The sequence below is a fragment of the Spea bombifrons genome, chromosome 1, assembly GCF_027358695.1.
Source record: "Spea bombifrons isolate aSpeBom1 chromosome 1, aSpeBom1.2.pri, whole genome shotgun sequence".
Lineage (NCBI taxonomy): Eukaryota > Metazoa > Chordata > Amphibia > Anura > Pelobatidae > Spea > Spea bombifrons.
This window is the reverse complement of record NC_071087.1, coordinates 152,705,127-152,715,557: the sequence shown is the minus strand read 5'-3', so window position 1 is coordinate 152,715,557 and position 10,431 is coordinate 152,705,127. Positions and strand designations below refer to the sequence as shown.

At 35.9% G+C, this 10,431-nt stretch overlaps 1 protein-coding gene across 2 annotated transcripts in view; it reads right to left on the bottom strand.

Moving 5' to 3' along the window:
* Nucleotides 1-1,253: 1,253 nt before the first annotated feature.
* DAB2 (DAB adaptor protein 2) overlaps nucleotides 1,254-10,431 on the bottom strand; it is a 47,830-nt gene continuing 38,652 nt past the window's right edge. Inside the window, exons 10-15 of one of the 2 annotated variants that reach the window (XM_053448104.1) lie at nucleotides 8,336-9,016; nucleotides 5,802-5,973; nucleotides 4,582-5,223; nucleotides 4,013-4,125; nucleotides 3,475-3,555; nucleotides 1,254-2,899 (exon numbers count right to left, since the gene is read on the bottom strand). In XM_053448104.1, coding sequence (XP_053304079.1) covers nucleotides 3,493-3,555; nucleotides 4,013-4,125; nucleotides 4,582-5,223; nucleotides 5,802-5,973; nucleotides 8,336-9,016 — 1,671 coding nt within the window. In that variant the 3' untranslated portion in view covers nucleotides 1,254-2,899; nucleotides 3,475-3,492. The remainder of the gene's footprint in view (nucleotides 2,900-3,474; nucleotides 3,556-4,012; nucleotides 4,126-4,581; nucleotides 5,224-5,801; nucleotides 5,974-8,335; nucleotides 9,017-10,431) is intronic. The other variant, XM_053448105.1, reaches the window with a different exon arrangement.

The window sequence follows — 10,431 nt, the reverse complement described above, 5'->3', positions numbered from 1 at the left end:
ATATCTTCCCTTTCTCGCTTGAGCAGTACAGTCCCCTGCAGAGGAGCGTACATCTTTGTACATCCCCGTACATCTTTGCTCTAGGCCTAAAGGCTGTGCCGGGCCCTGAGCAGAGCAGAGCACGGCAGCTTCAGGCATCACGTTTGCTGAAGGTGTCGCTTAGTGCGGTCCGCACTCGTCTCACACCCTAGTAACAACGTTGTACAGTTCCTCATAAACGTGTACTGTACAGAGTGAAAGAGCTGTGGCTGAGCTGTTGTTACTCTTGGAAGCTTCCAGTTAACAATAATAGCACTTACAATGGACTGGGGCAGATCTAGCAGGATGGACACTGACTGACCTTTAAACTCAATGAGCTTTTCAGTACCTCCCATTCCACTGCCAATTTTTGTCTATGGAGATGGTGGGTTGTTTTTTGTTTTTACACCTGTTAGCAATGGGTATGGCTGAAACACTTACATTTAATAATTAGGAGAGGTGTCCCGATACTTTTGTCCATATAGTATGCATATAAAAATTTACTGTCTGGATTTAGTTTACTTAAAAAAGTAGAAAGGTGTCGTCAGTATTGTAAGGGGTTTTTTTTCTACCTTTTTCTGATATAATTTATTTTCACATTCATACTATGAGTCCCTCTTAAATGATTACATCGGGAGTTATATTGCACACTTTGCTATGAATGTATCTATGTCAATTAGAAGAGGACGTTTGGCAATGAAGATTGACATACAGACTGTACTAATCCTGCACAAAGGTGGAAAGTTAAATAAATATATATAAATAAATATCTGACAGTAATAAAGAATTTAAAAAAACTGGTAATGTTAGCACCTTTTCATATTTCAAAATAATTAAATGCAGGCAAATATAATTTTATATTTTTGACACATGTAATTAATACTTACTTTTGTATGTATATATGTGATGAAAATGTAGGATTTGAAATATGGCTGTTAAGGTTGTAGTTTGGTTTGTATCAAGGGGATCTGGACACATTTTAATTATTCAATTGCCTTGATCTCAATTGGTGTTTAGTGTGGGTCATTATCTTTATAATAAGATCATGACAAGGTTGTTTTCATTACATCCCCGAAATTGTTACAAATAAATGTACATTGAAACTCAGGAATGCTTTTCTAGATGCATCTTTCTTATTTGTATACTTTCATTGTGGTATAATAAGATATTTCTGTGGATTTTACTACCATCTACCACTGATTTCCAAATACAACAGACAACATAAAACACATATATATGATAGTATACATAGTTGTATATTTGAATACATTGTATACGGAACAACATTTGAGTTTATACAGACATTTCAGAGGCTAATGTAAGATTACAAAGTATATTTCAGATCCAGTTCGAAAGAGCAAAAGGTAATTAAAATATCACTGGATTGGTTTCCTTTTACAAAAAAGTGCATTTATAACATAGGTATATAGATGATCACTCAGAACCTGCTTGGCAAATCACTTTTAAAATTAAAATATTTCCAGTTTAGTAAGTGTAAATGATTGATCTCAAGTTAATAACTAGTTCATAATCAAACTAATTGATGAAAAATAATTGATTCTGCAATTAGCAAACGAACATGTTCAGCTGTGTTTTTGAGCTGATACCAGATCAACTATAAAAAGAAGCTACTAAAAAAAAAAGAGTAGCATTTGTTACATTTGGTAATAGTACACATTGAAGTCAATACAAAGTCTTCCATCATATTCTTGAAAAGCAGTCGCTGTCCATTGTGTGGAGTATTAGTAAAGGAGGCTGGTCCAACACCAGCTTAAATATTATTTCCACACCCTGTTTTCAAAATAAAGGGTCCGTCTAATATCATGTAGTATTAGCATTAGAAATGGTACCCATTGTTCTGTAGGTATCTCAAAACAAAGCTTCAGCTTCTATCAAGAATCCAAAAAGGCTGTCGGGTGGTGAGCAAATCATTTATCGGTGACATTGTAGATGTTTGTTTGGACAATAACACTTATTCCCAGACTCGGCAATCACAAAAATCTTGCAGGAAGGGGATGTGCTGTTCTCCATTTCCTTTAATCCTGTAATGCGTCACATTGAGGTATATACTTGAACTACATAAACATCATGATGATCCACATTTAGTGAGGAATTGCATAGGCAAATTAAATGACAAGTCAAACACAAATGCTCTTATCTTGCCCTTTTTTTTAAGCAAATCACAATTGTTTTTAGGTTTCTAGAAGAAGCTTTGTACTGGTCATAAACATGCCACTACATGGGGTCCCTATTTCTGTGAGTCTTTGGATGTATAAAAAGCTGACTACTAGGTCTCTTGGACAACTTTGTGATCTTGGGGTGGGGCATTGGCTTTTTTTTGGTAACCCACCTTCTTCTCTAGGCCAGATTATCTATCAAGTTCCAAAGTATGGTCAAATATGAACAAGAAATCCATACAAGTTCTCTAAAACCAGACATTTTTTTCACAGCTAGTTTGAAAGAATTTGTGAATACAGCTGATGACTCTTCATACATATTTCACATAGTAAAGACTAACAATAGTTTATGTTCCCAAGGATCATGGGGATAATCTTGAAACACACTATTACTCGGAGAAAATTGGTATCGATTTTCTATGCACAGATTCCAGTGGGTTATGTTGTCCCTATTCGTAAAACTTAAAAGTGTTGATTACCAAATGAGGACAGACAAAATATTTATATATTAAACCATCTTTTTTTAGAGAGATCTGTGTTTTTTTTTTGTTAGAATTAAACTTCAATTATTTGGGAAACACTACATTGACAATTTGTAGAACCAGTGCAAATATATCATTAACCGTGATGAACAGAAGACAAAAAAAAAGGAAACATGGTGCCATGGAGTTACTTCTTCCGCATTAGTGTCACTCTGTCCATAGCTGGAATACAAACAAAAAATAAATTATTAATCTTTAAATGTACTTATGGTTCGGTAGGGCCCGGAACAGAATTTTGACACAAAAGGCATGTTGATGTAAGGGTTAATGGCTCACTATGATCCGCCCCCCAGTTATTCAACGTATAAAAGTATAATAGGAGCTTTAAACTAAAGGGATATTATGTAGAATTATGTATTTTGTTCTACAAGCAATGTAGAGATCATATTTTTGTAGAGGTCATGTATGTATTTTCATAGGAAGTAGTACAGAGATGGCCTATAGTATACTGATTCATGGGGTAAAAGCATTCTGCAGAGTTATGGAGCCTCATAATATCTGTTTTATTTTCTTTGTTTAAAACTGACCCATATTTAATTCAACAGAAATATATTAAAACTGTTTGGATAAGTTATAATATTTAGTACATTTGTATTCAATATTTAAAATTAAAATGTCTTATATGAAAAATGTGAAATGCCTAAATAAGCCTTACTTGGCTAATATTTTTTTAAAAAGCCAAGGGAAATACTTGTAATATACACAAACTGTTAAAAATAAATTGAACAATTACTTACACACAGTACATATTTTCTTTACGCAAATGGATTTCCAAATGGATCACCAAATGGATCAGACGTAGTTAACTGATTTATTTTCTAAAAATGGGAAATAGGAGCACATTTTTAATAGAAGAATTATAGCTAGTAATGCACCCATGCATATGGCAGTCACAATTGTACCAATATTAATCATTACAAAGACCCTAAACCCATACCACGGGTGCTGAATTTTCCTGGACACTCCGAAAACCCAGCAGATGCCTGTGCAATGCCCAAATCATTCATGTTATAGAAAACATTAAGCATGTGATGTCACGCTTGTGATGTCACACGCTCTCTCGGAATGGTATAAGTTTAGCTTTAACCTACACTGGTTCACCTTGCTCAAAATATAACAGCCTAAACTATGACAACATGTACCGTCCTACAACCTGTAATTTCATGGACTACAGTCAGGACGCTCCCAGCATGAGAATTTCCGGTTAATAGTTAATAGTTAAAAAAGCTATGGCTACTAAAGAAAAAAAAATAATATATATATATATATACTTACAGAAGTCTGCGAGGAGATATTGAAAGAATCTGATCCAAACGGGTTATCAAACAAGCTTTCTGTATGTTTGGACACTGGTAGCGATTGTATTCTTGGGGCAGGTCTTGGAGGTTCTATTAACAACCAGGTGAAAATAACTTAATCATTTAACATACATAAGCACATGTTTATCAGTTACTTCCTTCACTAAAGGTGATTGTTTAGTTTATGGCATAGGGTTTTCACCCACTGACAAAGTGTTTGAGAAGTGTGGTCCTATGCAAAGAATGAGACATCATGACATCATGTCTGGTGCCTTGGGTTTCTGCTGGTACACAACAAGACGTCAGCTGGATCGTTTTCACTAATATAGGTTAGCCGCTGGTTTTATATGTTAAGCTAGGCAGCAACACATTTCTGCCACTCAGCAGACAAATCTAAATTATTCACAGTGAATTTAACCATTTTCAAATACTTCAATGGGAATTATAAAAATTAGCGGAACTTGGCAGAAACTTTAGTCCCAACTCCTATTAATGAATATGTTCCACAGCAAAGTACTAGTAAATAAGTAACATTGTAATAGTTACCATCAGTTTTAGAAGAAAGCTGCTTAATGTCATAGTCATCATGATCAGCACTCTCTTGAGGAATTCCCACTTTGCTATTAAAGTAATCAGAAAATGCGCCAGATGTGTTGCCGTTGTTCTGCTGATGTCCTCCACGTCTTGCAGGAACAGCTGGGGGCTTTATCAATTGGTAGTCTTTAAACATTTCCTTCACATTTTTCTTTTCTTTTTCACCGAGTGGATCTAGAGCTGTAAAAGCGTCGCATTCTTTCTTAGGTGTCTCCTTCTGAGGTGCTGGTCTGGGTGGTGGTTGAGGAGGAGTTGCAAGAACCGAACCTGGTGGCATGAATCCAGAGGATAAAGTTGGTGGTGTTGGTGCAAACGTGTTGACCTGGAAAGGGTTGCCTTTGTTTTGAGGTTGAGGCCACCCCTGCGGCTGTAGTGATACTGGCTGATTCCATAAGGCTGTATTCTGCACGGGTGGTGGTGCTATAAAATTGGTTGGTTGATTCCAAGATCCCATGGCTGGTGGAGGTGCAAGAACGTTAGGAGGATTAAAAACAGTCTGCGCTCCAACAGCTGGGTTAGCAAGAGTGACGGTTGGTTGATTAAAACCTAAATGAGGGTTCCATTGTGTTTGAGATGAATGCACTGGTAGAGTACCTACAAATATGAAATAATAAATTGTAATATATTAATTGATGACTGTTACTCAAGGATTAATTAAAACATGCAATTTGTTTCCTGAATCTACAATGAATAAAACCTAACTATATGTTTAAATATTTTAAACGCAGTAAATCACTGGAAGAACACGACATATATATGGGAAATTAAGAATTATTTTAATCCTCGTTGTATTCCTTTCTTTTTAAATGGCAACTATCACATTACAGTTAACTCTTTGAAACAATCCACCATATAAAACCACCCATTACTTGCATTATTTTATTTAATATTCTCCTATTATTCTCCTGAAATGTTGGTGGTAATTATCACAATATCTTCAGCAAAGCAGACTTTTAAAATTATTGATGCATCAGCGCTATTCAATGATGGTATCATCACTGCAAAACATTAGCGGCCACTCTACAAAATTATAAAGAATTGGCTAGAGTTGTACTTTGTCCAATGATAAACCTGTAGATCAATTAACTAAACAAAACCCAATTTCGCTTAAAAAAAAAAAGTCTAGTATAAACTTATAAAACACAAAATCTAAATCAATGTGCTGTACTTACTGAGATTCCCAATGACATGTGCGGCAGGTAGGGTAGGTACACTAAATAGATCCAAAGGGTTAACCATCTTTGAGGATGTTTGGGTTGATAATGTTACAGATGAAACTGGTTCAGAATTGGTAACAGTGCTTGATGAAAAGAGGTCAGAGCCAAATATGTCATCAGATGAAGGCTAAATGTAAAAAAATATTTAATTATAACGAGTCGGCCAAAATGTAAATGCTGATAAAAGGGATCGATTCCTCGATAATTATAATATTTTATCAATACGTAAATTTATTGAAACAATAATAAATTAAGGACAACAAAATAAACCTCTCATTCAAATATAAAGTCCATGTTTGTAGGTAATAGGTTTAGTTTAAAGTATTAAGGCATTTTATTGGCAGAGCTGAATATACATCCATAAAAAAGCCACATGGGGTTAAATATATATATGGGACTTAAACTATTAACCAGTAGTTATACTTACCATGTATAAACATGTATGGAAGCATAAAATACAAAGGTAAAATATTGTTAGTTGGATTCGATTAAATACAGGGTATTAAAGACATTTAAGAAAAACATGTTTTTTGAAAACATTTTCTTGTTTGGTTCATTTTTTTTTAATTATTTAAAAAAAATAATGTAATTTTTGCCTTGTAACATGATCACAGCAGTGACAATTAGCCTTGTACAGTGTTAGTACAAACATGGCTTATCTGTTTCTAAATACCACAAGGATTCCAAGAGGTTGTAAACCCCTAGCTACATACTTAGTGCCAGATGATTAATCCCCCACTCTCCTTTCTGATTAGTGTCCAAAAATATATGGTTTGATGGAGTACATTGAATTGATAGAATTTAAAGAGGTCCCAAATAGGACATGAACGCAGGCTGAGCAAGGTAAATATTGGACTATTAGCACTGTCTAACCTACACAGATAAATCTTGGAATGCAAAATCTAAGGTCACAAGTCAAATTGTGTGTTTCTCTGTAGACCTATCTACGGTATCATCAGGGAATTCTCATACCACCTTATACTTTCACCCTTTATAGCCAAATGTTTACACAAATGTTTTTGCTCCAGGTTGTAGTAACACAGTTTCAAGAAACTTGCTGTTGCCATTCTAGTATTGGGTTGTAGTTAACGATGTCTCCTGCCAGAAGAGATGGGGCTAATACAGCGTGGGAATTTAAAGGCAACCGTGGAAGTCATAACTTTTATCGGAGTAATGTTTTGGCGAAACATACTTTAAAAGTAAGGGACCATTTCAGCTCATAGGAGCTCAGATCTGTGGAAGAATCTAGCATTATATACTGAATTTCTTCCAGAAGTTTCCTTCTTCTTATCCCCTGCAGAAAGGCTGCCTGAGCCAATCAACAAGAGTCTTGTTTTATCTTTTAAGGAATAAAGACCTTCAAACGCACTTATCAGATTGCAAGCTAAAATACATTAGTAAATTATACAAAATGATTTGCTTAAAAATTTTGCATTGCGCATGCTGTGTTCATATTACCGATATAACAGTACCATGCAAGTCTTTTAAATCAAATCACGAGAGCAAGATGTAAAAGAATGCAGAAATATGATCTTTTAGCCAAAATTATAGAATGGTTTTATGAAGAGAATGGATATTAAATCTAATGAGGAAAACTATATTGTACCAAGCAATGAATGCCTTCCCTCCTCATTTTATTATCTATTGTCTTCTGCTAAGTAACTAAAGGTCAGTTGCTGTGAGATCTAAAAGACATAAATTTTAAGGCTCATTTAATTAGCCACTTGCTTTATAACCAACGTGTCTCTCTCCCACAAAATCGCTGCAGCGTCTTCTTGTTTCCTTCCCTTGGTTCCCATCATTCCTTCATTTATTATTCTCTCTTTATCTATATCTTTCCTTTTCTATCATTACTACTTCTTCTAGGCTTACCTGGCACCCCAGTTTTGGCACACTTCAGATTGACTTTCTCTCAATAAGCCTATCTTCTCCATTCCTACACATTTGACCCTTCCCCCGCTATGAATTACAAATGGACAGACCCATAATTCTTTTTTGCGACAATTCTGCATAAGGCATAGCGAGACCTTCAAATTCCATTTTTACCAATTAATTTATGCATTATGCGCCGCAAACTCCCCCTTCCTCACCGGGTAACACACCATGACTGGCCCTTCCTAATGTAAATGGATAATGATCACTATAACTCATCTTGAGCTCATGCAACATGCAAGGAATGCATCAGTCAATAACTTTCTTATAAACTGACACCGATGTTCATTGTAAAGCTGCATTATGCTATAAAAAGTGTGTAAAATAAAAATGGGGAACATTTCAATCTTAATGTTGCCAACAAGACCTCCATTCCGAATATACCCATACGTAGTCTATGCTGATAATAATATTTACTTATTATACTACATCCATTGTTGCTGTACCTTCCTGTAATGCCCCATTAAATGAATTATTGTGTTATATGTTATATCTCTGTTAGGGAGTCGTTTATGGTCAGTAAAGCGAAGAAAAGGAGAAAAAATAAAGAAATTCACCTTCACACATCTCCTGCCTCTTCCAGGCTTGGTACTTTGCGGCGGAGGGCTAATAGCTATTGGATCACTTGATTGGGGACTGGTGGTATCTGCTTTGGGGCTGGGATTGCTTTCTGAGTTCCCTTGCATTCCATTTTGCAAATCCACTCCTTTGGGTGTGCATTCAGCAAAGGGATTTGCCCTGGGACTGATCAAGGAACCGTTCTGTCTTTGTTCTAGAACACCATTCTGAGTCCTTGTGTTATGAATTGACTGGTTTGCTTTAAAAGGCCACTGGTCTGAGCTTCCTTCTGACTTAGCAGAATGGTTAGAGATTTGGTCAAACTGCTGCCCAAATTCAATATCACTTGTTAGAGCATTATTGTTTCCCGAACCGTTCACTATAGTTACATTTTCACTCCTATGATTTACAGAGTTTGAACAATTAAGAGCAGAAGAGCAGGCTTTTTGATCTGGAGCGGTGAAAGGATCATCACTGAAGGGATCTGGATTAGGCAAAGGAAAAAAGCTGAGAGTGGCAGAAAACTGATTTTCAGGCGAGAAAGGTGACTGTGCTTTTGGATGAGGAAGAGAAGAACAAGCATTGATGACGCCATTCGATAAGAAGGGATTTCCTTTAACACAGTTCTGATTGGTGTCGATTTCAGTGTTAAGATCCACTAACAGGATATCATTATTTTCCTGTTTGCGTAAAGAGAAATTAAACAAATTGTTAACAAGAGTAGATGTGCAGAGATCAACACAATCATGACACAGAGCAATTTTCCTAAGTACGTTCCAATTTACCATTCAAAAAGCAGACTCTGACAGCAGGCTACATGCTAAAATGTAACATGAATTAGCCATAAATCCAGACGGCAAAGATAGCGCAATAAATAAAATAAATCTTCAGGATTCAGCCTGAGGAAATCAGAATACGGTAATAAGAACATTATTTCAACTGGGACTCAGTCATATTTATGTATCTTTTTAACACAACAGATACAAAAATGAAGCATGCTTTTATTTTTCAAAAAAGTGGTGGTTATGAAAATTATCATAATTGTCGCTATCGTCGAACCATTGGATAGTCTATAAAAACCCTTAAGATTTCAGTATTGAGCTCTTGGTTTAAAACCTAATTCTATAGCTAAATCCAGTAATACTGTTTCCAAACAGGAAAGTTAAATATTACAGCTAAAAATGTCCTTTGTACTGTTTGTTAACAGAGATTTGAGTAATTTTGAACAATATAACCTTGGGTGCTATTACCGGAACACAACTATATATTACACAATGACTAGTTTCCCTTAAATGACGCGACTCACTGTAAATTATCAATACCTAAAAGAGCATTGGCCACTAAAAATTTAATAAGTTTATCAAAGTATAATTGAAAAAATATATGCAATATTATACAGGTTATTCTAAAGACATTTCTGAATATTAGTTATCCTGGTATGTCCAGTAACCTCGTCATGTAAGAACACTTTATTTTTCACCCACTGTCTAGTATGACAAATATATTTATATATATATACACACTCAGTGGTCGCTTTATTGGGTACACCTTGCTAGTGCCGGGTTGGCAGAACTACCTTCATTCTTTGTGCCATACTTTCTACAAGGTGCTGGAAACATTCCTCAGAATTTGTTATCCATATGGACCAATGTACCGCTCCATTACATCCCAAAGGTGCTCAATTGTGCATGATTTGTTGACTGTGGAGGCCATTGGAGTCCAGTGAATTAATTGTCATGTTCAAGAAACCTGTTTCAGATGATGTGAGCTTTGTGACATGGTGCATTATCGTGCTGGAAGTAGCCATCAGAAGATGGGTACACTGTGGTCATAAAGGGATGGACATGGTCAGCAACAATACTTAGGTAGGCTCAATTGTTACTAAGGGGCCCAAAGTGTGCCAAGAAAATGTCCCCCACACCATTACACCACCACGAGTCTGAACCTTTGATACAAGGCAGGATGGATCCACACTTTCATGTTGTTTACACCAAAGTCTGACCCTGCCATCTGAATGTCGCAGCTGGAATCGAGACTCATCAGACCAGGCAACGTTCTTCCAGTCTTCCATTATCCAATTTTGTTGAGCCTGTGA